Raw genomic sequence first — 26,258 nt, 5'->3', positions numbered from 1 at the left:
CAAGAGCCTATGCCATGTGACTAACCAACTTTCCAGTCCACCAGCAAGAGCTCTGTGATCCACAGTTAGAGAACTGCATTGCTATAATATATAATAAAAGGTGTTAAACATAATATGTAGCTAAGTGACTAAAATATGTCCAGTTTGCAGCAGTGATGTTATGCTACTAATTGATAAAAATACCCCACATCTATACACAAGTGTTACTGAGGCAAATTTTCCCCTAACTTCAAGAGGGCGTTGTGTCTGAGGGAATCTTGAGTGAACAAAGCAAAAAGAAGAAATGAAAAACCTCATAGAGAAGTCTGAGAATTCACAACATAAACTGTGAGTGCACTGTGCAAATATATTTTTAAAACAAAAGTTACATAAAAACATTAAATTTTTGAAGCCTAAGTTATTCACCAATTAAATACATTGTGTAAACCCTTCAAAATTCATAAATGGTTGATATGGTGTATTTTGCACACACACACACTCTCTCTCTCTCCCTCCCTCCCTCCCTCCCTCCCTGAGGGCTCAGTTCCCATCTTTGAAATACCTGGCTCTGCATCCATATCAAATGCCGTAATCAAGACTCAGCTGAATCACCAAAATCACAACAAAGACTCTCAAATTATCTCTATGTGCAGCTGTTTATTTTCCAGTCTACACAGCTGTATATGTGAGAGGAGAGTACAGTAGAACCTCAGAGTTATGAACACCAGAGTTACGAACTCACCAGGGAACCACACACCTCATTTGGAACTGGAAGTACACAATCAGGCAGCAGCAGAAACCAAAATAAATAAACTAACAAATTAAATAAAAGCCAGTACAGTACTGCGTTAAACATAAGCTACTAAAAAAATATTTTTTTCTGCATAGTAAAGTTTCAAAGCTGTATTAAGTCAATGTTCAGTCGTAAACTTTTGAAAGAACAACCATGATGTTTCGTTCAGAGTTAAGAATACCTCCATTCACGAGGTATTTGTAACTCTGAGGATCTACTTTGCTTTTTAAAAAAATGCTTTAATTTCACTAGCAATGTGACCTCTTGTGCAGGCAAATTTCCATTCATTTCCTTTTGACATTTTTTTCTGCAAAACATGCAGCCTATTTTCAATTCTGGAACAAAATGCATGAGAGGCAGGTGACAAACTGTTATGACCGTGATTGCTGCTACCCACTGTCTTACTTCTAAAAATTGAGCACAAGCTAGTCTGTACTAACATTTCCTGTTATGTCACTTCAACTTTCCTGTCCCCTTGTTTATGTCACCTGCCTGCTATGTCTTCTCTTTCAGGTCCTGACTTAGCAATGTGAAATACATGACACAGGTGAAATGCCACTAGGGGAGACCTAGTGGAATCAACAAGCAGGCCTATGTGCAGGGGAGCAGTCAGCCCACCTGGAACACATTGCAGGATCTGGATCCTAGCTTTTAAGCTCGTCAGGGCTGGGCCCATTTACAGTTTGTACAGCGCCCAGCATAAGGGACCCCAAACTAGCAGCTGCCTATAGGCGCTCCCAATAATAGGCTTCTATTGCAAGCCTTGATCATATGGCTGGGGGTAAACTCTCCCCAGGGCTGGCCTTGCCATGAGGCGATAGGAGGATAGGGTCAAAATTCAAAATCATCTGGACAAATTGGAGAAATGGTCTGAGGTAAACAGGATGAAGTTTAATAAAGACAAATGCAAAGTGCTCCACTTAGGAAGGAACAATCAGTTTCATACATACAGAATGGGAAGAGACTGTCTAGGAAGGAGTACGGCAGAAAGGGATCTAGAGGTTATAGTGGACCACAAGCTAAATATGAGTCAACAGTGTGATGCTGTTGCAAAAAAAGCAAACGTGATTCTGGGATGTATTAACAGGTGTGTTGTGAGCAAGACACGAGAAGTTATTCTTACTCTGCGCTGGTTAGGCCTCAACTGGAGTATTGTGTCCAGTTCTGGGCACCACATTTCAAGAAAGATGTGGAGAAATTGGAGAGGGTCCAGAGAAGAGCAACAAGAATGATTAAAGGTCTAGAGAACATGACCTATGAAGGAAGGCTGAAAGAATTGGGTTTGTTTAGTTTGGAAAAGAGAAGACTGAGAGGGGACATGATAGCAATCTTCAGGTATCTAAAAGGATGTCATAAGGAGGTGGGAGAAAACTTGTTCATCTTAGCCTCTAAAGATAGAACAAGAAGTAATGGGCTTAAACTGCAGCAAGGGAGGTTTAGGTTGGACATTAGGAAAAAGTTCCTAACTGTCAGGGTGGTTAAACACTGAAATAAATTACCTAGGGAGGTTGTGGAATCTCCATCTCTGGAGATATTTAAGAGTAGGTTAGATAAATGTCTATTAGGGATGGTCTAGACAGTTTTGGTCCTGCCATGAGGGCGGGGGACTGGACTCGATGACCTCTCGAGGTCCCTTCCAGTCCTAGAGTCTATGAATCTATGCACTGAGGCAGCCACCTCAGGTGCCAGACTGGGGGTGGGGGAGGAGGGGCACCACTAGGACCCAGAGTGTAGAAAATTGTGTCTGCTGCTGGTGCATATGTATGCTTTCTGCTTTAGATGCACAGAGATGGTGGAGTGCGGTGCTGGAGGAAGGAGAACACAAGAGACATAACAGGCAGGCAGGAGAAAAGGTGAGAGGGAATAACAGAAAGCAGGAGCTGCAAGGAGAGAGAGGAGGAGGAGCCTCTTATGTACCTCTTTAGCACCCCCAGGAGCCTAGACTGATTAACACCAACTTCTCAGGGAGATTCTTTTCCTGCTGCTTCTCTGAATCCACTTGAGGAGAACAGGCAGTCAGGGCCGGCTCCAGGCACCAGCCTGGCAAGCAGGTGCTTGGGGCGGCCGCTCCGGAGAGGGGCGGCATGTCCAGGTATTCGGCGGCAGTTCGGTGGACGGTGCCTCACTCCTGCTCGGAGCTAAGGACCTCCCGCCGAATTGCCGCCGCAGATTGCGATCGCGGCTTTTTTTTTTTTTTTTTTGGCTGCTTGGGGCGGCCAAAACCCTGGAGCCGGCCCTGCAGGCAGTCAACTGAAGTAGTAGGAGCCAGTTAGGCCCTTAAGACGCTGATATCTTCCCTTACTCAGGCCCTACTACCAGCCTGCTTATTTGTCCCCTTCAAATAAGCGTTGAGAGCCACTACAGCTGGCACAGAACAGCAGTCATGAGTGAAAGAAGAAAACGCCCCTCTGGGGCAGCATTCAGAAAAAGAAAGAAAGCAAAGGAAGCTTTTCTATCTAAGCAGGGAGGAGCTCTCCTGAGATACATAGACACAAATGTTCACGGTGAGCCTTCCAGCCCCAGTGAGGATGTGAGTGGTGAGGAGATGCCTGATCTCCCAGTTAGTCAGAGTGCAGGTGACCTGGCAGCTTCATTAGCATCCATATCTCCATCTCAAATGTATGTAACCATGCACATTCCTGAAGAAAAGTGTAGATCAGAGAAGAGTATGGTAGAGGTGCAAGAAACAGCTGCTGCTGAGTTTAGTTCCTTAAGTCTAGATGATCTAGGACAGTGGACCCACTTGAGCAGTAGCCTGAGGGACTTCCTTATACTGCATGGGCCACAGCAAGTGAAAAATTTCATGTTCCCCAAAGACAATGAAAATAGAAGCTTCCATCCAACACATTACTGGCGTTAAATCCCCAATGGTGACACAGTGGAGAGGCCATGGCTTATGTACTCAAAAACCCAGAATGCTGCATACTGTTTCTGTTGCCAGTCTAATGTTCCAGCCACATTGGGTTCTACAGGAACAAAGGACTGGAAAAATCTGGCTAGAAATCTGGCATGCCACGAGAACGCAGCAAATCAGCAGAGAGCATTCCACAGATGGAAAGAGCTTGAGATTAGACTAAGGTTAAAGGCCACCATAGATGATCAGCATCGAGAGAAAATTACATCAGAGTCTCTTCACTGGCAAAATGTTCTGAAAAGGCTCATTGCCATTGTGAGAATGCTTGCTACCCAAAATCTAGCACTGCGTGGCACTTCAGATCAGCTGTATGTGCCAATGGAAACTTCCTTAAAATTGTGGAGCTGATGGCTGAGTTTGATGCTGTACTCCAAGAGCATCTAAGAGGAGTCACCTTCCAAGAAATGTACACACACCACTACCTTGGAAAAACATTTCAAAATGAGATCATACAGATACTGTCAACAAAAGTCAAACAGAAGATTGTGGCAGATCTGAAGTCAGCAAGATGTTACTCTGTTATTCTGGACTGCACACCTGACATCAGCCATATGGAACAAATGACTAATGGTGCATTTTGTAACAACAGAACCTAGTGAAAATGGTGACTGTCAGCATTTTCTAGAATTTATTGACATTGATGATACTACAGGAGCTGGTATGAGAAATGTGCTTCTTAAAAAGCTGGAAGATACGGGAATTGCGATAGCTGACATGAGAGGTCAGGGCTACAATAATGGTGCCAACTGCCAACGTGAGAGGAAAGAACAGAGGAGTGCAGACACGGATCCGAGAGTTAAACCCTCAAGCTTTTTTTGTCCCATGCAGTTCTCATTCATTGAATTTGGTGGTCAGTGATGCAGCATCAGCTTCTAGTGAGGCTGCTGAATTTTTTTAATGTAATTGAAAGCATCTATGTATTTTTCTCTGCATCAACTCATTGACGGCAAATTCTGAAGCAACATCTGGGAACATCCTCTCTGACAGTGAAACCACTGAGTACCACATGATGGGATAGTCAAGTGGAGGCGATAAAGCCTATCAAACACCAAACTGGGAAGATAGATGATGCCACAGTTGCCATTATGGAGGATAATGCTATGACAGGAACTGTTCATGGGAGAACAGTGGCAGAGGGAAATGGAATCACCAGAAACATACATAATTTCTGTGGGGCTTAGTGTGGTGGCATGACATACTGTTTGAAATAAATGTTGTAAGCAAGAGACTCCAAGGTGTTGACCTTGATATATGTGGAGCAATGGAACAACTGGACAAAGTAAAGTCATAGCTAAAGTCTTACCGGTAAGATGAGGGATTTCAAAACGTTCTGAAGTGTGCACAGAAGTTGGCAGAGGAACTCCAACTGAAGCTATTTTCCTACCCATTCAAGAATACAAGAGTCACCAAAGAAGAAGACATTTTGATTATGAGGCACGGGATAATCCCATAAGAGACCCCAAACAACAATTTAAAGTTGAATTCTTTAACCAGGTGCTAGATTGTGCAATACAGTCAGTTGAAGAACATTTCATGCCGCTCAAGGAACACAGCAATATATCTGGGATGTTCTATGATATTCCAAAACTCCTCACTACATCTGAAGAAGACCTACACCAGCAATGCAGGGCACTAGAGACAGCATTGACACATGATGACATGCGTGATATTGATGCGAGTGATTTAGGTGATGAACTGAAAGCCCTTTCAAGATACATTTCAGCACGATCAACTCCAAAGGCTGTTCTGGAATATATGTGCACAAATAAGATGACCACCCTCTTTCCAAATGCTTTTGTTGCTCTGTGCATACTTCTAACACTTCCAGTAACAGTTGCCAGTAGAAAACGCAGCTTCTCCAACCTTGCAACCATCTCAAAAGAACATAGGGTGACCAGATCACCCAGGTCAAATATCGGGACGCGGGGGGGCGGAGCAAAAAAAAAATGGCGGCAGAGCAAAAAACAACCCCGCCCTTCCTCCTCCCTCCGCAAGTGCTGGAGGGAGGCCCTGGAGAGGCAGGGGGGGCGCGGGGCTGGGGTGACTGAGAGTCCAGCCTGGCCCCGAATGGGTCCCTGCAACAAGCCCGGGCTCGGGGGGTTCACGGGCACCAGAGCCGCAGCCGCCGAGCGCCATGGTCACTTCCTCCCCCCGCGGCAGTGGGAGCTCCAGCAGCGTCTGCTCCCGAGTCCCGCTGCCCAGGTGGGGAGAACAGCCGCCGCCTGGCCCCACGGGCCACCCCTCTACTCTCCCTCCAGGTACCGCCCGACTGAGTCCTGCCTGCGCTCGGGGCCAGGCCGAACTCTCACTCACCCCGGCCCCGCGCTCCCCCTGCATCTCCGGGCCTCCCTCCAGCGCTTGTGGAGGGAAGAGGAATGGCGTGCTTGGGGAAGAGGTGGGGATTTGGGGAGGGAGCCAATGGGGGAAGGAGGGGGCGGAGTCGGGGCTGGGGCACGAGCACTTCCGGGCTCCGGAGCCTTTGCTTGTTTGTCCAGTGTCCCGACCTAACATTGGTCGGGACGCGGGACAAACAAGCAAATATCAGGACAGTCCCGATAAAATCGGGACGTCTGGTCACCCTAATAGAACATGAGCTGGCCCAGACTGTGGTCCTTCAGGAAGCAGTTCAAATCTTTGCAATCAAGAAGGCACGGAAAGCACCACTTTGATTATTCAAACAGCTAAAAATGCCAGTGTTTACTATACAGACAAGAAAAGTTACATTTGCTGTTCAGGAGTTTGAAAGTTAAGTGTTACTTAAAATTTTTGAAGAAGCCATTTTAAGTTGTTAGTTCTCCTTTATTGGGGTAGGTAGCAGACCAGTACCATGAGAAGAGTAGACCAGAGAAAAGGCAGAATTGAGAACTTTTAAAGTTTTGGCCCAAGCGAGGGGGTATGGGGGTGTCATTTGAGCTCCTCCCCTTATGTGCCAAACTGTTCTGGGCCGACCCAGACTCTCCCCGCTTTGCTTCCTAGGCAGGGCAACTACTGTTCTGCACACAGCCAGGCAGGCGAGGCACTGCGGCTGGCTGGTGGGTGTTTGCGGTGGCTCAGAGACCTGCGAGGGGCTGGCCCAGGGCAGCTGAGTGACAGGCGGCTAAGAAAGGGGGCAGGGCGGGGCGGGGAGCGAAGGAACTCGTGTCGGAGCGAGCAAGTCCTGCCCAGCTGTTTGCGAAGTTTTAAGATTTCCTGTTTCCCTCGCGGCGCTGAAGCGAAGCGGAGTGAGTCAGCCCGGCCGCGCGGAGTCCCGGAGCAGCCTGCCCAGCCACAGCTGCCGCCGCGGCCTCGCCTCTCTCCCCGGCCGGCCCGGGGTGCAGCCCTCACCCCCCCCCCCCCTCCGGTCAGCAGAGGAGCCCGACTTCTTGCTTCGGCTTCCTATGCGGAGCGGGCTAGACCATGAGCCGGGATCGCCTCCGGAGCCTGTGGCTGCTGCACGCTTGCTCGTGTTGGGCGCTCGTCGGCAGCACCATCCCCCCTCAGCCGCGGGGCTCAGGTAAGTCGCAGTCTCGTCTCCCCTTCCCCTTCTTTGTCGGGGCGGCGGCAGAGGGGGTCCCCCCACCTCCAGGCGGCTGTGCAAGGGGCGATGCGGTTCGCTTGACAGCTGCAGGCAGCAGGGGAGCGGCGCTGCGAGCCCGCGGGTGACGCCTGGAGCTGCGAAGTTCGGGTGCCCGCTGGAAAGGGGCTTGCTGGAGAGGCTGGGCGGCTCGGGGCTCAACCGAGGAGCTGGCAGGAAGCGCGCGGGGGGTTGCTCTGAGCCGAGCCGAGCCCGGGCCCCGTGGAAAGCGTAGTTCGGAAGTTGGCTACTGTCTGTCCTGGAGTTATCGGGCAGGGCGCAGCTGTCCCGGCGTGCAGCTGCAGCAGCCTCCGCACCTGGCCCCATGGTGAGATCCGGGTGCTGGTGCCCCTCCGCTCTGCCTCAGCAAAGGGGGTTGGGGGCCCTCTTCGCAGGAGCAAAGCGCCCCCCCCCATCTTGCTTCTCGGGCTGTGTGTGGCCGTTGTTAGTTTTGATTAGGACCCGCTCACCTGTGTGCTGCCCTCTGGGGATGAAAAGCGCTCCTCTGAGCCCGAGGCGGCATTGTTGTTCTAAGAAGAACAGGAGTACTTGTGGCACCTTAGAGACTAACAAATTTATTAGAGCATAAGCTTTCGTGGACTACAGCCCACTTCTTCGGATGCATAACCTGACACGTGGGATGCAGGTAAAGGGGATTCAGAAAGTGGCACTCAAACTAAATGAGTTTGATCCTTAATCTTAGATCCTATTAAGGTCCCCAGAGTATTATTTGTCTCTGTGTGTGCTGGAGCCTGTCTGTATCCCTGATTTGCTCCCTGTCCCACACGTGGGCCTTGCCATGGGTCTAGCTCTATGTAAACTGATCTTGCAGCAGTGTCTTAAAAGATATTGGTTTTTTTTCTTTTTTTGTACAGTCACTGCATGTAACTGAGAATTAAGCACTGGTTGTGAGCAATCTCACCGAGAACTCTCATTTAATTAATTTCCTGCCATTGCAGGGGCCTTGGGCATTGGTGGCACTTTGGTCTCTCCTGTACTCTGCATGTGCACACACAGTGTAGTCTCCTGAGGACTGAAGTGCTTTGGTCTTAATATAGGGGTATCTGAGTGAAATGTAATGGTCTGTGATATACAAGAGATCAGACCAGATGAACTGATGGACCTTTTTGGCCTTAAACTCTCTGAAACTTCAGGCATTCCTTCAGTATTCAAAGCATTCCTAAAAGTTAATTCCTGGCTTGTTTGGTTTTTCATTACACTTCACATCCCTGTGTTGGGAATTTTTAATTGCACTGTACATCCGTGGTTATTTTTAAAGCCATGGCTCATATTACTACTATTAATATATCTATGTATATTGTGCAAAGAGAGAGCAAAGTGCCTTGCAAACTTATGTGAAAACAAGGTTCCCTGGTCTGAAAACCTTGCAAACTGGGGATCTAATCCCACAAACACTTATCCCCGTGAGATCTCACCAGGACTACTCACATGTGTAAAGTTACATCTATAACTGTCTAGAGGATTAGGCTCTAGAACATATTATTGAAACCTATTTTTTTTTTTGTATTGTAGGGAAACCTGTGTATAGTACACTCAAATATTATAAAAACAATCCTGCTCCTATTAAAGCCAGTAGCAACATTTTTCTTGAGCTTCTAGTCAAATTCTGCTAGCCTATTCTAATTGTTTTACACCACTCAGATTCCACTGACGACTGTGGAGTTATGATCAACTGACACTGGTGTAAAAGAGCAGAACTAACTTCTGCCTGATTCTTCACTGCCTTGCACCTAGTGTAGCTATTTGCACCTATGCAAAGTGGGTGTAAAATGGGCTTGATTCTGATCTGTAGCCGAGGCGCACTCAACTCAGCGGAGTCTGTGGAGTCAAAAGCAGGGCCGGCTCCAGGGTTTTTGCCACCCCAAGCAGCCCTCCCCCCCCAAAAGCCGCGATCGCGATCTGCGGCACTTCGGCGGGAGGTCCTTCACTTCGAGCGGGAGTGAGGGACCCCCTGCCGAATTGCCGCCGAATACCTGGACATGCCGCCCCTCTCCAGAGTGGCCGCCCCAAGCACCTGCTTGCTAAGCTGGTGCCTGGAACTGGCCCTGGTCAAAAGCTTTGCAATTCTTGGGTCTATCTGGAGCTCTTCTTGGTATCTAGCATAATTTAGGGTATTCTTGAGGCTACACTTCAGTTATCCCCATTTTTGGGGCCATTCTGGCAGTTGCAGATCACTGGAATGGAGACGAATGTTGAGAATATTACCTTTTCCCAGGAACAACTCCTACAGAGAGGGCCAGGACCATAAAGGCAGCATAGCCAGCTCTGTGTTAGCTCTCACCACCCAGGGGTTCCTCCACACTAGGGGAATCCTCAACTGAGCAGATCCCATGGTGTCAGCAGCTTTGCGCCTCCATAGCAGTGCAGATCAGGTGGGATGCAGCTGAGTATCTGGCTCGATTTGTACAGCTGTAAATGACAACATGGCATTTTTAATGCAAAGCAGTGGAGAATCAGTCCCTCTGTGGTGAAATAGAAAATCTGTTTAAGCCCTGCCTTGAAAGGGTCAGTGCCCTTGGCTTTCATCTAGGTTGCTTAATAAGTTTTAGGCCTCAAATCTGGTCAGGGGTATAGTGCAAATTCTACTAGACAGCAGAAGGAGAATTGACAAGTTCTTGTCAGCAAGAATAAAAATTAAAAGTGGATAGTGTTTAATAAATAAATTAATTAATGGAGATATCCCATCTCCTAGAACTGGAAGGGACCTTGAAAGGTCATCGAGTCCAGTCCCCTGCCTTCACTAGCAGGACCAATTTTGATTTTGCCCCAGATCCTTAAGTGGCCCCCTCAAGGATTGAATTTACAACCCTGGATTTAGCAGGCCAATGCTCAAACCACTGAGTTATCCCTCCTCCCAAGGGTTTACTTGAACAAGCCTAATCCTGGAGGATGGAAATAGTCCAAAATAAATTAGAAATAATGTTTTTATCTATACGTTATTCAGCTAGTCCCTTTTGACTTTCAGTTTCATTACAAGGTCAATGGGATTAAGAGTTACTTTAAGAAATTAAGGGCCCAATCCTGCAAACAATTTACTTCTGAGCATTTTGTTTATTATGTGAATAGTCTGGTTGAAGTTCCTGCTTAGGTGAGATGGGTGTTGCAGCTATGTCAGAGTGCAAAGGGACTATTTGTTGTAGTGAATGAGACACTCCATACTAAATGTTTGCATGAGTGGGCTCTAAGTGATGAAAACAAAATTTTCAATGAGTATTTTTCTTGGGTGTATTTTCTGGTACATAGACAGGACAACAGAACTGATATCAGTTAAATGTAGCACCCTCTTATCACCCACTGTCTGAAATTGTGCAACTGTAAGTAATATATGAAATTTACGTCTGACAAAAAGCTACATACAGAAAATCAGACTATTTCAAACATAGAAAAAAATGTTTCATTGTTCTACTAATTAGGGGCCATTGTGTGTGCGCTTAATTCCATCTCTATTTGTGATAGTTTTTAATTGTGCTTAAATTCTATTAACTTTGGTAGGATTTAGCAATCCTTAAAGTTAAGCATGGGTTTAAAGTGAAGTCTCAGTTCAGATGCTTTCCTGAGTCAGGCCTAATATTACTTTGGTTACAGTACAACAAAGTTTAGCTACAGTCCTAAATTGCAAGAAACAGTGGCATTTGAACGAAAAAGACTAATTGCTAGGGTTTTTTTTTTTTTTTTTTTACTTCTGTCTGTATGTTTTTTAACGATCCCAGTTCCTTCATCTTTGTCTTCTTGTAATTGCAGTTTGTTGTTATAATTTTATCTGAGTTTTCTGTGACATCCCAGCTCCTCCCTTTATATTGATATTAGAGCCAATTTCGCCCCTGGAATGATTGTTGAGGAAAATTCTTTTGCCCAAACAGCTGGCTGCCTTTCCTGCTGGCAATCATCCCTAAGTTACCCTGATTAGAATGGTCTTCTTTCATTTGTTCCTCTTCTCTTTTTGGGATGAGTGGCATCATTAAGAATGAATGGAGTTTCTAGTCTGTTTCATATCATAATAAAAATAAACTGTTATATTGTATATAATAAACCATAGTTATTTAGAACTAGTCCCCAGTGTTCATGAGTCCAGTTCTTCACACACTTGACTGAGAGTAGGTCAAGAGCAACTCCATTGAAATAATGGAGTCATTCTAATGCGATACTGGTGTGTGTGAGAGGAGAATTGGGCTCAGTCCTCCACAGCTGCAGCCAGATGGGTTGAGTGCAAGGGTAGATGCACCTCTGTAACACACAGGAGCATCTGACTCCTGGTATTTAAAGCATTTTTTATTTTAAACCTTCCACACCAAGGATTAATATTTTGCATTTAACTCACAAGCTAACTTGAAACTATAGGTATTAGAACGCTATCTCCCCCGCAGACATTACACTTTTATCAAAGGACTCTCTCTTTTGCCCTTCCCAGAAGCACCATATCCTTGACAACACACCCAGCAGCTCTCATCTACCTTTACTGCACTGTGTGTTACGTTATGAGCATGATTGAGAGTAGAATGCTCACTTTTCACAGGTGCAAATGATTACATAAGGTACCAGCTGGTGGTGAATCAGGCCCATCATGTTTGTGAAGTCATGTAAATACTTATATTAGCTGGGATGGGGTGGTGGGGTATCTGCACACATTTTTTTTGTTAGGACTTACATGATAATATCTAGAGTTCAATTGATTTTTAACATGGATATTGTGTGTCATCATAATGGCTCCAAGATTATTATTTTTTTATTATTACTCTGTGTTACAGCAACAGCTTGAGATCCCAACTGAAAGCGGTGCCCCATTATTCTAGGCATTGTACAACCACATAGTAAGGGATGGTCCCTGCCCCCAAACAGATATTCTAAGTGTACACTGACATCAAATAATACAACGTAACAGTCCTTTCAGAGCCTTTGCATTGTGTGACCCTAATATACTATTATAATTTATTATTTGTATTGCTGTAGTGAAGAGAAATATTTTAAAGCACCGGAGCACTATGTTCTATTAATATATGCTTTGCACTTAGAGAATGCTTTTCCTCTGTACATTTCAAAATGTTTTTATAAAAGTAGTTAAGCACCAATATCCTGATTTTTTTTTTTTTTTTTTAAAGAGGGGGAAACTGAGACATTGAGAAGTTAAAGTGTGATCCTAATTTGAAAAGTATCTGTAAACATGACATTGTAGTATAACTGTTTTATTGACTCTCAGCAAATTCCAGATCAAATTTGCGCTGTGTGTGTGTGTGTATAGATATGCTTATTTATTTTATTTATATATATATATATATATATATATATATAACAGCCACTGCCACAAGTTCAGCCTGTGATTTGTAAGTCAAGCTGTGCTCTTTCTAGTTTATGCATTGTCACCAGAGATAGAGGTTCTGAAAGATAATTTCTGCCCTATTACACCTGTACAATCCCACTGAGGCATTGTACTGTAACTGAAGGCATAATTTGGCTCTGCAATTGAACTGAATTAAAAATTCTGTTGATGCAGGTGCCAAAATAAAATCCATCTCACTCTCCCATGACTGTATTGCCTCTTCCAAGGAGTACAAGGGAAGATATATTTATTTTTTGTTAGAAAAGCGAGTGAATTTGACAGAATACACCCAGAGACCAGGTCTGTTAAGTAGGAAGGTGTCATTTTTCAAAGCAACTTGCCAAGTAAAGACACAGTATGGCTCTTACATGCATAGGGCACATTAATAGATACCTTGGAAAACTAGCCTTTGTGCAAGCAAAGTACATCTAGGGCCAGGTCCTCATCTGGCATAAATCAGCATAACTCTATTGAAGACAATGAATCTACACTGATTTATATCAACTGAGGATCTGCCCCACAGAATTAATAACTGGCAACTGTGAGTTATGAGGCTCTAATTCCCTTGAGCAGACCTTTGTGATATCATATCTTACAAGAGCCAAAATGATATGGTTCTCTTTCCCAGAACAAGAAAGTAATTTGGCTGCAGCGTTTGGGACTCCCTGGAGCCTAGAGAGTAATGATTTCAGGAGGCCATGGGAAGAGGGAAGTTCCAGAATTCCAGAATGCTGGGACATGATCAAAGGTATGATTAAGGCTTTTAACTTGGGCAGAACCAAGGGGAGAAAGGGGAATAGGCAGAAAGGGAGCTGTGCTAAGCAAAATACTTTAATAGTATTTTACATTAATATAATACCTTTCATTCCTCTTAGGCCCTGTCTATACTGCAGCTGGGAGTGAGCTTCCCAGCCCAGGTAGATAGACTTGTGCTAGTGGGGCTTGCGCTAGCGTGCTAAATATTAGCTGTACAGATGTTGCCGCACTGGGAGAGGCTCAGGCAAGCCACCTGAGCTCAGAACCCCGGAGTAGGGTGAACTTGAACTCAGGTGGCTAGCTTGAGCCTCACCAGATGTGGCAGTGGTCACGCTGCTATTTTTAGTGCACTAGCGCAAACCTCACTACTGAAATATATCTACCAGGGGTTGGAGGCTCTTTCCCAGCTGCCATGTAGTCATACTCATGGACTTCAGTGGGAGCTGAAATCACTTAATGCCTAGCAAGACTGGCCCTTATATTTTTTTTTATGCCTGTGAAAAAGAAATCTCTATCCACCAACTTCCACAGTATCTGTTTGCGAGTTTTGGGTTTGGAGTACATCTGAAGCCATCATAATAATAATGCTTAGCCCTTTCCCCCTTAGATCTTGAAATGCTTGTTGGTATGTCTATGTATTTTATTTGCATTTTAAAAAAATAGATGTATGGAGAGGGAAATATAATATGGTATAGTTAGTACTTTTTCACTTAGTTTTTTCTCAAATTGCCCAGTCTCTTATAATATTCCTTGGGTGGACAGAAATTGCTCCAAGTTTGCAATTTTAAGGCTGTGTTGACAGTGTTCAAAGTACGATAATTTTGCTTCCATTCATTCTGGAGTTAGTAATTAGCCCAGAGTAGCACTTCTCTGTTGTTTTGAGTAAGGCATTACACGACTACAGGGCGACTTTTTTTTTATTTGGCCCAAAATGTGCAGCATTATAAAAATATACAAAATTTAAGAACATGTTTCTTCTTTGTTTTCAGTGATTACATTGAAATTGGCCCCCCTTTTCTCTGGGAACATATTATAAAAGCCCTTATTCCCAACTTGGCTCCATGGAAATCTTAAAGATAAACTATCTTGCAGCATGGCTGTAGATGTCTTGATGTCAGACACCCCGCTGCCTGGTGAAAACCCCATATGATGGGTCCATGATCAGAGAAGGAAATCTTTGAGATTTACCTTGTGGATTTTTCTTGAACCATCCCCTCTATGGGAGGGATACGGTGGGCTGTGGATTTTGGAGACCACAGCTTCATCAACCGCATTGATCATGATCAGGAATACCGTAATACATGAGGATGGAGAAGAGCTGTCATGCAGAGGTGGCTGCTGCTCCACTGTCTTGTTTACCTCCCATTGGTTGGCTCGCAGCCCACGCCAAAGGAATTTCCCTCCTCTTCATATTTCCACAAGGAAATCCAAAGCTCTGCAGGGGACAGTGCTATGGAGCACAGCGCCTGCCCTGCAGCAACTCCTTCCTCCTCCACCCCTTCAACCCTAAGGAACTCCATCAGTGTGGATCTCTGATGGGAGGCGTCCCTGTTGGCCAAGGGAGGGAAGGATGGTGCCATGTGACATTCTCCTACTTCCCCAAGGAAATGGGGTGATGTATGTGGCTGGATGGCCCCTCCATGTGTGTCAGTTTGGGTTCAAAGAGAGTCTTGAGCAATGTAATTCTTCAACAGAATTTCTGGATGAGAGCCCCAAGGCCATCAGTAAGCCCAGTCAGTCTTGCATTGTTTCTCCTCTCCTATACTGTGCCAAGTTAAACAAGACACAGGACAAATCTGTTTCCCCAGTTAAGAGCTTCCATGTGTTATGAGCCATCAAGGAGCAGTGATGGTGCAAGGTGGCCCCGTCTTGTGTTACTTGACTGTTTTATGGTCTAGCTCTTTTCTATCATGGCTGTTTTGATGGATATTGTATTGTGCAAGCTGAGTTGTACTTCCTCTAAGTTTGCTATTTTTGTACATGTGAAGTGCAGTGTGTTTTGTCACATGTGCTTACCAATGGTGTCAAACTGGAAACCCTGGTCTCTGTCCTGGTTGGTGAAGGTTGGGGGTGAATGCTATAAGCAGATGATTGTTCATTTGCAATCATTATAAAGTATCTTAACCTTCAAAGCTAATGTTGATACATCTCTACTACTACCACTCACCACATGCATCAAGGTAGAAGAAACTGGCATCTACATTTCCCTCCCCATCCCCCCACAGCTGTAGTCTGGCATGGACCGTACCCACCAAGATAACTGTCTTCCTTCCCATAAAATGTGAACTTTATTTTAAAAAAGTGTGCATTTTGTGCTCATTAAGTGGAGGAACAGATAACTTGGACTAGGAAAGAACAGTGCATACCCCCAATGGCGCTGGAACCCTTTAAATAGTGGAGGTGCTGAAAGCAAGCCCCCTTACCGCTGTCCACGCCCCTCCCCCCAACTGGGTCTGGGAGCAGTGCTGTGTCTCGGGGGGGTGAGGGGGGGCTGGGCCCAGACAGGGTGAGGGGGCAAAGGCTGGGGGCGGGCACTGGGCACAGGGCCAGTAGCAGAGTAGACACTCAATATGGATTGTGTAGAGAATCACTGAAGTAGACAAGCAGCCGTTCCAATGATTGGAAGCTGAAGCTAGATGAATTCAGAACAGAAATGTGCAATTTTTTTTTTTTAAAACAGTGAAGGTAATTAACCGTTAGAACAACCTATCTAGAGACTTGATAGATTTTCTATCGTTTGAAATCTTTAAATCAAGACTGGTTATCTTCTTAAAACGTAAACAATGGCTCGAACAGAAGTTGTGGCCTTGATGCAGAAACTGCTGGGTGAACTCCTATCCTGAGTTATACTGGAGGTCAGACTAGATCAATGATCCTTTCGGGCCTTACATCCTGTGAATCATCAGGTATTTGTTTAGCACCAAAAACTGGTTTTACTTGTGTCCTAAATCAGAATTTGGATTCGTGTCTCCAGAAGCAACAAAGAGTTAAGTCACTCTGCTGACTAACCCCTTTAAAGGACATTTCATACATGTATAGGTTATACAATTTTGCATCCATGGAATTTTAAAAATGTATCCTTTCCCATGGAAAGTTTTTTTTGTTTAAATTATCATGTTGTTGAATTTGGAAAGCTTAGACATTTGTTGTTTTTAAGAACGTTCTGTTAAATGCATGTTCTAAGTGAATGTAGTGTTTGTGAAAAGTGCCAGATTGACCGCTCCAGAGAGTCAACTCCTATTGTTACTGTACACATACAGTATAGGCAGTAATATCAGAGCATGTTTCCCCACATTGTGATTTGCCCTGACATTAAACAGGTTTTTCAGCTTTCATGTCCATTTAATGCCTCCCTCCCCTATGGCTATCAGTTGAGATGGTGTTTTTGTGATCGTATCATTAGTCCACTATGAACTTTATGGAGACAGTCAAGTAATTTCACGTAGGCCACCAAACAGCTTAGAAAAAGTTCTCAGTTTCTCATAGACTTTAAGTCCAGAAAGGACCATCATGATCATCTAGTCTGACCTCTCGCACATTGTAGACCACAGAACCTCCCCCAGCCTCTCCTGTAATAGAACTATAACCTCTGGCTGAGTTACTGAAGTCCTCAAATCATGATTTAAAGACTTCAAGTTACAGAGAAGCCACCATTTACACTAGTTTAAACCAGCAAGTGACCCAGGCCCCATGTTGCAGATGAAGGTGAACCCCCCCACACTCCTCCCTGGGTCTTTCTAATCTGACCCAGGAGGAAATTCCTTCCTGACTCCGCATATGGCGATCAGTTAAACCTTGATCATGTTGGCAAGACCCACCAGGGAAAGAATTCTCTGTTGTAACTCCAAGCCCTCCCCATCTAGTGTCTCATCGCTGGCCATTGGAGATATTTGCTGCTAGCAGTTGCAGATTGGCTACATGCCATTGTAGGCAGTCTGTCATACCATCACCTCCATAAACTTGTCAAGCTCAGACTTGAAGCCAGTTAGGTTTTTTTCCTCACTGCTCCCCTTGGAAGGCTGTTCCAGAGCTTCACCCCTCTTATGGTTAGAAACCTTCATTTAATTTCAAGCCTAAACTTAATGAGGGCCAGTTTATATCCATTTATTCTTTTGTCCACATTGGCACTTAACTTAAATGACTCTTCTCTCTCCCTAGTATTTATACCTCTGATGTATTTGTAGAGAACAATCGTATCTTCCATCAGCCTTCTTTTTTTGGTTAGGCTAAACAAGCCAAGCTCTTTGAGTCTTCTCTCATAAGGTAGGTTTTCCATTCCTCAGATCATACTAGTAGCCATTCTCTGCACCGTTCCAGTTTGAATTCATCTCTCTTAAATGTGGGAGACCAGAATTGCACACAGTATTCCAGATGTCTCATCAATGCCTTGTATAATGGTGCTAACACTTCTCTATCTCTACTGATGCATCCTACGACTTCATTGATCTTTTTCATGGCTGCATCACATTGGCAGTTCTTGTTGTTAGTCCCTAAATGCATTCTCAGATCACCTTTTTTCCTTTCTTAAAAATAGGAACTATATTAGCAATTCTCCAGTCATAGAGCATGACCCCCCCGAGTTTACAGATTCATTAAAAAGCCTTGCTATTGGACTTTCAATTTCATGTGCCAGTTCCTTTAATATTCTTGGATGGGGACTAACCAGGCCCCCAGAATTAATCCCATGAAGCTGTTTGAGTTTGACTTCCACCTTGGATGTGGTAATTACTACTCCCATATCCTCATTCGCCACTCTGCCATTACCCCTAAGATCTTCATTAGCCTTATTAAAACCTGAGGCAAAGTATTTGTTTAGGTGTTGGGCAATGCCCAGATTATCTTTAATCTCCACTCCATCTTCAGTGTTTAGTGGTCCCACTTCTTCTTTCCTTGTTTTCTTTTTATTTATATGGCTATAGAACCTTTTACTGTTGGTTTTAATTTCCTTTGCAAGGTCCAACACTGCTTGGCTTTTGGCAGTTCTCACTTTCCTCCTGCACTTTCTGACCTACAAGAGGTAGCTTTCTTTATTAATCTATCCCATCTTCCATTCCTTGTAGGCTTTTTGCTTAATCATCTGTTTGAGATGGTTGCTCACCCAGCTTGATCTGCAACCCTTCCCCACAATATTTTTCCTCTTGCTTGGGATTCAGGCTTCAGATAGTTTCTGCAACTTTGACTTAAGGATTTGAATCTGGAGGAGGCTTGGAATTACATTGAGTTCTTCAATCCAGTCCACTTCCCTAACTAATTCCCTTATTATTATTATTATTATTTTTTAATAGTTTGCCCTTTTGAAATTAAGGACCCTAGTTGCAGATCTATTTTTTTTTTTTAATCCTTTCATTTAGTTTAAACTGAATTAGCTCATGGTCACTCAAACCAAGCTTGTCCCCTACAACTAATTCTTACATGAAGTCCTTACTATTCACCAATACCAAATCTAAAATGGCATCACCTCTTGTTGGTTTGGCAACTGCTTGGTGAAGAAATCTGTCAGCTATGATCTCCAGGAAAATCTGGGCCCTACTATTATTAGTCGCACTTATTCTCCAATCTGTATCTAAGAATGTAGTCTCCAATAATCACACAATTCCCACTAGCATTTATTTAATTAAAAACATTAAAGAGGTCTCTATCCATATCCAAATTGATCTTGGGGGAAGCACTATCCCAGGGGAACTTCTAGTAGTTTTCTCCCCCAAAGTGATTTTGGCCCAAACAGACTCTGTTTTATCCATTCCATCACTTCTAATTTCTTTACAGTCTACCTTATCATTAATATATAATGTTACTCCACCACCACTTGCTACTTTACCACAGCTGGATTTGAATCAGTGACCTACAAATGAAGGATTAAGATGTGCAATGACCAGTCTCTGGAACCATCCAGTTACCCTCAAATAGATGTATTGGTCCAGATCCTGAACTACTGTAACATGGTGTAGCACCATGGGAGTCAGTAGAGCTACACTGATTCACACCAGCTGAAGATCTAGTCCTATTAAAAACTCATGAAGTGTAGCCACATTTTGCTTTTAAAATTTTTTAATTGTTACAAGGAAAAGAGATTTAAACAAAAATTATGAGTGAGAGGGAGGCGTGTCTGATTTTGAGTTCTTCCAAGAAAGGTTTTCCTGATACACCTGAGCAAGTGTGTGTTTCTCAGTCTTACACCCATCCTCCTTTCTCCTCACAGCACCTCCTTTTATAGAAGTAATTGTTTTGCAGACTTTTGGTTGGTTTTCCCTTCCATTTCTGATTGGAATTTTTCTTTTAAAAAAGACATCTGAAAAATGCACCTGGTGACTTTAAGAACTGTTGGGCTATTGAGAAAGAACTGTTAAAGTAGTCTTAAGAGTGTCTAGGAGATGGCCATTATCTTAAGCTTGGGGCATGCTGGAGACAGTGGGTTATGGAAACAGTGACCATCATAAAAGACTGCTTTTTCATTAAGTATTTCCACGCAGGTAGATATGTTTTTTAAAAAAATCAACTCTATCCGTACAGTTAACTGTATGAGCTTAATTACAAAGTTATTCTGCCTAAACATCCAGTATTGTACTTCATAACCAAACTAGAACAGCCTGCTTTCTCTCTCTCACCTTCAGACAGGTAGACTAAACATTTTAGCCTGGCAAGTTCCTTCACACTGAGCTGTCTCTTTCTTTGAGAATATCCTTGCCTCGTGCTGTAATGCCAGGCCTTTTGGTGCAGACAACTGAAGCACATTGTGTAGTGACTAAAATAATCCACTGCAGGCAGTAAGAAGTGTTTTTTCTTGTATGCACGTATGCATATTTGTTAGTGTCAGAGTGATGCTAGCCTTTAAACGCGAGTGTTATAGATGCCTGTGGAATCCAGCATACATGTGACAATGTACCCTAGAAGAAAGCTGTTTTACAACATAGTGTACAAATGTAACTTCCTTGCATTTGTGTTCTAGAGACAATAGTAGTGACAGGGACCTTTGGTTTGGTTATGGAGTGAAATCCAGGTCTCACTGAAGTTATGGTAAAATACCCATTTACTTCAGTAGGGGCTGGATTTCACCCATGAATTTTTACTTTAAACCTGGTAACACTCCCTACAGTGAAGAGAAATTTGTGAACAGCCTGATTTGCCCCCTTTCCCCACATACTTTTTTTTCTTTTTTAAGAATGGACTACAAGCTGCTGATTCGGCTACAGTGAGGTTACTCAAGGAATCCATTTGTAAACATATTAAAAGGAATAGATGATCAGTGAGGCATGCTAATCAACCAATTTGGGATAGATAAGGGGCTGTCCCTATACACCTCTCTCAAAAAATCTGGTATACCGTGGCACTATGGGCTTGTCTACACTTACTGGAGGATCGACGCTGCGGCAATCGATGCATCAGTGGTCGATTTTAGCAGGTTTAGTGGAGACTTGCTAATCGACTGTGATGGCTCTCCCATTGATGCCTGTACTCCACCTGATTGAGAAGAGTAAGAGGAGTAGATGGGAGAGCATCTCCCATCGACGTTGCGTAGTGTGGATCTCGCGGTAAGTAGATCTATTCACGTAACTCAAATTGCATAGCTTAGATCGACTTTTCCCTTTAGACCTAAGGCATAACATAAGGGACATTAGGACTCCTAAGTTGAAGTCTCAGAATGAAAACATTTCTAAGATTGGCTTGTTTTTATAAGCTATGTTCTCTTCTCAATGCATTGTATATAATTTCCATTCATGTTGGTGGGAATTAGATGCATCCATCAAGAGAACCTACCCCCAAGGTTATAACATTCTGCTACTCTCTTTCTCACATGTAATCTAACAGAGACAAATATACCCATCCATGCTGCTGAATTTGAGAAGGTTGTGTATTTTCACCCCACAAATCCATTCAAAGTGATTTTGCTCCCAAAGAATTAAGTTTCTGTCTAACTTTACTTTGAGGAGAGCGATTTACTATTTTATCTGAGCTGATGGATTATGAAAGTGAGTAATTTCTTTCTCATGCTATTCCTGTCGAATCTGTCATTCAAACATTACTGTGCATCAACAAAGCTGTTTGCAGAGAGTCTTTCCGCAGGGAAATTTCGCCTTACAGTCAACAAGATCTGAACAGAGCTGCCACAAAAGCTTGTTGACCCATCAGCGATTGACAGAGAATTTCCTTTTTGGTAAAATAATTGTAGTGGAATAAAAAGACTTAATTTTCCAAGTTAGATTAACTAGGATGGATCAGGAAAAGAGGTACAATACAGCCTTTAGAAAATAAATTGTATAGAATTCTATAATATTAAAACAATTCATTTTATTGCAAACTAATGTTTTAGACCAATGCTGTAGTACCTTATAAGAATGTTTTTAGCGATGTGTTCAAAATATAATTCTAGATCTCACCTCCTCCACTACTGCTGAAATTTGGAGAAGTTCAAAATCTAAGCAAAGGACCAAATTTTGCAAATGTCCCTATGTTTATAGTGAGCTGAAACAACTCCCCTGAAATAAGCATCCCTGAATTTTAGTGCTTGAACTCTGGATCCAAATTTTGTAGTGGGAGCCCACTTTTTTTTTTTAAGTATGGGAGGATCAGATTTTTAAATATGGTAACAGTGCACCCACAAAAATACAAATGCACTCATTGCATATGGAAAGTAAGTATCTGCACATGTGTATAAATCAGTGCATATGCACATGTGCATAACTACTGCCAGGTTAGAAGCACAATTGCCTGGTTAATGCATTAAAATACTCATTTCTCATGGGCACCTGTGGGTCTTTACAACGCAGTGATTTGTGTAACTGATAAATACGAGTCCCATGGATATGCTGGATGTTTATGGAAAATTTTATAAAAGTTTCAGGCTGGTTAGTCAATGATATGCATGTGCGTATACATCTGTCTCGTATGGGAATAGTGGAGATTCTCAAAATGTGAATCACATCCCCCCCGCCCCATTCCTTTTGCTGAAGTAAATTTGCTCGGTCACTTCCAATCATAGATGGCTAGATTGATTACATCAGACTGAAAGAATAAACTAGTCCTCAGATTCATGAAGCACCCCATAAATCTAGGTACTGACTCTTGTACCTTCTTTGAAGTGCTGCAAAAACTGGCACCACGGAGACTGGGGTGCATTTTTGAAGGAGCTCAGTGGGGAATCATGGTTTGAAAAAAATCTAGAAACATTAGTATGCACTCTTCTAACAGAGTTTAAAAAAAAAAAAAACTTAAACAGCAGCACTATAATTTTCTTATTCTAAACCACATAATCTGAGCCAAAATCTTTTTAGGTCTTATGCCATTTATGCATCTGGTGCTTCATAATTATGAAGTATTATCAGTGCAGGAATGTGACACTTTAAGTTTTATGGGAACAGATGCAGCCCACTCAGGGTTATATTTTAGGAGTTCTTTTGATTTCTTTTTAAAAAATCTAACATCCAGTCTTTTGGGCCTGATAATGCTCTCATTTAAATACGTGAACTTACTCCCAAAGAATTAGGGTGTAAGTGAAATCAGAATCAGGCCCTTTAATTTCACCAAACTGGAACTAGAACTGTGAAAAATATTCATAACAAAAACCGAAACTCAGGCAAGGTTTACCAAAGTTCACCGACTGTTTGGTCAGGCAAACCCTTATGGCTCTGCAGTTTTCACCCAATGCCCCACCAAGTTTCACAAGGTTTTTCCCCTAAAGCAAGGCAGAACTGGTGGTTTGGTTGAAAATTACTTTGTGTTTATATGTTGTTTGCAGTGTTGTTGTAGCTTTGTTGATCCCAGGATATTAGAGGGGTAACTCACCCACCTTCTCTCTTTTGTGTTGACATCACATGTGCACCCCAAACTCATGGGGTGCATCTCACCCAAACCAAAACTAGAGTTGCCAACTCTGGCTGAAGCTATTCCATTGCTTTCATTAGTGATTGTGAGATCAGTGGCGATTCTGGGAGATTCCAGGCCAATTCTGGAGGGTTGGCAGCCCTAGCCAAAACACTTGGAAGGGAGAAATAGATCCGCTTAATAACACAGTACTTTTCTCTTAGATTATACCTTCTCATCAAGAAAATACAGTACATTTTACCAACATTGATGCACTAGCCTCTCTCCAAATCCCTGCGAGGTAGGGAAATCTATTATTCCCATTTACAGTCGAGGAAACTGTGACACAGAGACATTCAGGTCAAAATTTTCAAATGCATCCAGTAATTTTGGTTGACCAACTTGAAACACTTTGGGTCTGATTTTTTCCAGAGTGCTTAGCAGTTGCAGCTGCCATGGAAGTAAATAAGGCCTGCAGCTCTTTACCGTCTCTGAAAATCAAGCTCTGAGGCCCAGATCCTCAAAAGTATTTAGGGAGTTTAGGTATCTCTTGAGGCACCTAGGTCCAGATTCTCAAGATAGTTATCCAAAAATTGTTGCATCCAAAATTAGTGAAGTCTCTTAAAAATGTTAGCTTAAGTGATTTGCTCCAGGTCCCACAGGAAGTCCATGGTAGAGATGAGAACCGAACCTCAAACACCAGACTCCCAGTCCTGTGCCTTAACCACAAGAACATCCTTCCTCTCCTCTATGCTGAGTGAGCTCTTTCTGGAATATCTGAGCAATGAGCCAATGAGCGCTTCCTAAGAGGGACACTAGGGAAATGTTTAATTTTTCTCACAATATGCAATTTCCTACAATCAAACAGGAATAGTTTTTTTTTTTTTTTTTTTTTATAATTCACTATCAGTAAGTGTGTGTGTGTGTGTGTGTGTGTGTGAGAGAGAGAGAGAGAGAGAGAGAGAGAGAGAGAGTGAGTTTCTGTAGTGGGAGCCACAAAGGTACGAGTGCTCTCAGTGCATGGAAAATTGTACCTGGTACCAGTCTTCAAAAACTGTACTGTATCTATAGAATGAGTACAACTGCAGGACAGGCTTCAGACTGAAACCACAGTGTATCATGTAGCTTGACGTGTAACTTACACCGGTGAGATCTGCATGGGCATATTTCTGCCAAAGGCTGCAGAGAAACTTTGCTTCAGTAACATTATGGGTATATGACTCAAAACCAAAAAAAACCAGGAAATTCAAAGATAAGACTGATGCTTTCCCTTTCATTCACAAAGCAACCCAGCCCTATTGAGGATGGGGTGTCAGCCGTAGTTTTGAATTTCCTGTCTTTTGTTGTGCTTTATCAGAGCCTTAATGTAGAATATTGGAGTTTGTGCTTCATTTCCTATGCTTAACTTTTAAGAAAGGTCATAAAATGCATATTGTTTGTTTGTGAGACCAGAGGTGATCTCTTTTAGTCTCTTAAATAAGCAGTATTTAATCCTATGTAGACATAATCTGGGCTAGATTAACCATTTGTAAAATACTCTGTCAAGCATTTGTGAAAGGCATATTGTTTATCCAGCTAAATATGTATTTAGTGCTCTTAAGGTACATGTACACTGCAGTAAAAGACCTGCGGCACAGCTGCAGTTGGTCCAGATCAGCTGACTCAGGCTTGCAGGGCTAAAAATAGAAGTGTAGATATTTGGGTTTGGGATGAAACCCCGCAAGGGGTGGGTCTCAGAACCCAGGTTCTAGACTGAGCTCAAACATCTACATGGTTATTTTTAGCCCTACACGCCAAGCTCTGTGCGCCCAAGTGAATTGACCCAGGCTCTGAGACTCGGTTATGTGGGTTGTTTATTGCAGTGTAGATGTACCCTTAGTCTGCACACTTTCCCTTGGGAACCATTATAGCCCAGTTCTTTCCCTCCCACTCACTCCTGTCATACTTGGTTCTGCTTCTAAGTATCTGTGCTTGTAGTAATCCCTAACTAAAATTTCACCACTTCTATATGCTGTTAAAATAGAGAGATTCTTCCATTGCATGCAATAGTTAACTGAGATTTCTGACTCCTTGTTCCATACTCTTTTCTGTTTTCCTTCTGCATGTATTATCATTGTTCCACACCTTCGGAAACGGCAGCTTTCCGCACATTACAGTGCTGACTATTTAATATGCTTGTCACTGTTCATGGCATGTCCACCTGTATTTCCCCTCCCTCTGGTACAGCAAGGGCACCCACTCTCAGGTGTCCAACTCCCCTGGCCATCACCTCTCTTAGGTGGAAACACATCTCTCTCTCCCTTCTGACCAGGTATCTCCAGGTTAAATAGACAGGCTACCCATGCATGCTGGCTTCGTTTACCTTCCGTCACCATTAACGGTGTGACTGCCCACAGTTGTATGGTACCACGCAGCACTCCCTATACAACCCTATTTTATTCTTAAGGTAAAACCACTACAGAGAAAACAATAAAAGAATCTACCCACACGTTACTAAGCTTACCAGAGGTCACCCCAACCCTAATGTGGGCTCTTGCAGGAGCAGCTCTTCAACACCCAAAGGGTTTCCTTGTGGTTTTGAGTTCATCACAGCTTTAGCTCCAAACAAGTGCATAGTTTTATGGGGCCTCCATCAGCCCAGTCAATCCTACCAACCTTTCCTAAGGACTGGGGCCCTCCATGGACCAGGAGTCTTGTCTGTTTGCTGGATCATGAAGGAGGTCCTGAGCCAGTTTGAAACCAGGCTATTATCCAAAAACCCTCTCTTTTTCTGTTGGTCCCTGGAGAATCTAGTCTGAACTAGTATCTGCGCACCTCTCCAGGGGTAGCTTCAAGGGGCTGCTAATGAAGGAAGTACATTAGCATCCCCCTCCTCCTAGAAGAGTTACACACAATAACATATACACAATTGCATTTTTAACGCAATGGACCCCAAAGATTTTAAACCTAATTCAATAAGGTTTAACTTAATTCAGTAAAAAGAAGAACAGGAGTACTTGTGGCATATGCATCCGAAGAAGTGGGCTGTAGTCCACGAAAGCTTAGGCTCTAATAAATTTGTTAGTCTCTAAGGTGCCACAAGTACTCCTGTTCTTCTTTTTGCGGATACAGACTAACACGGCTGTTACTC

At 43.4% G+C, this 26,258-nt stretch overlaps 1 protein-coding gene across 3 annotated transcripts in view; it reads left to right on the top strand.

Annotated features, from left to right (window-relative positions):
* Positions 1–6,540: 6,540 nt before the first annotated feature.
* Positions 6,541–26,258, top strand: part of TGFBR2 (transforming growth factor beta receptor 2) — a 78,674-nt gene continuing 58,956 nt past the window's right edge. Inside the window, exons 1-2 of one of the 3 annotated variants that reach the window (XM_054019867.1) lie at positions 6,541–7,179; positions 13,203–13,322. In XM_054019867.1, coding sequence (XP_053875842.1) covers positions 7,083–7,179; positions 13,203–13,322 — 217 coding nt within the window. In that variant the 5' untranslated portion in view covers positions 6,541–7,082. The remainder of the gene's footprint in view (positions 7,180–13,202; positions 13,323–26,258) is intronic. The other 2 variants (XM_054019866.1, XM_054019868.1) reach the window with 2 other exon arrangements.

Source organism: Malaclemys terrapin, chromosome 2 (genome assembly GCF_027887155.1).
Source record: "Malaclemys terrapin pileata isolate rMalTer1 chromosome 2, rMalTer1.hap1, whole genome shotgun sequence".
NCBI classification, from domain to species: Eukaryota; Metazoa; Chordata; order Testudines; family Emydidae; genus Malaclemys; species Malaclemys terrapin.
Note: the sequence above shows the minus strand (reverse complement) of the source record. Positions and strands in the feature narration are given on the sequence as shown.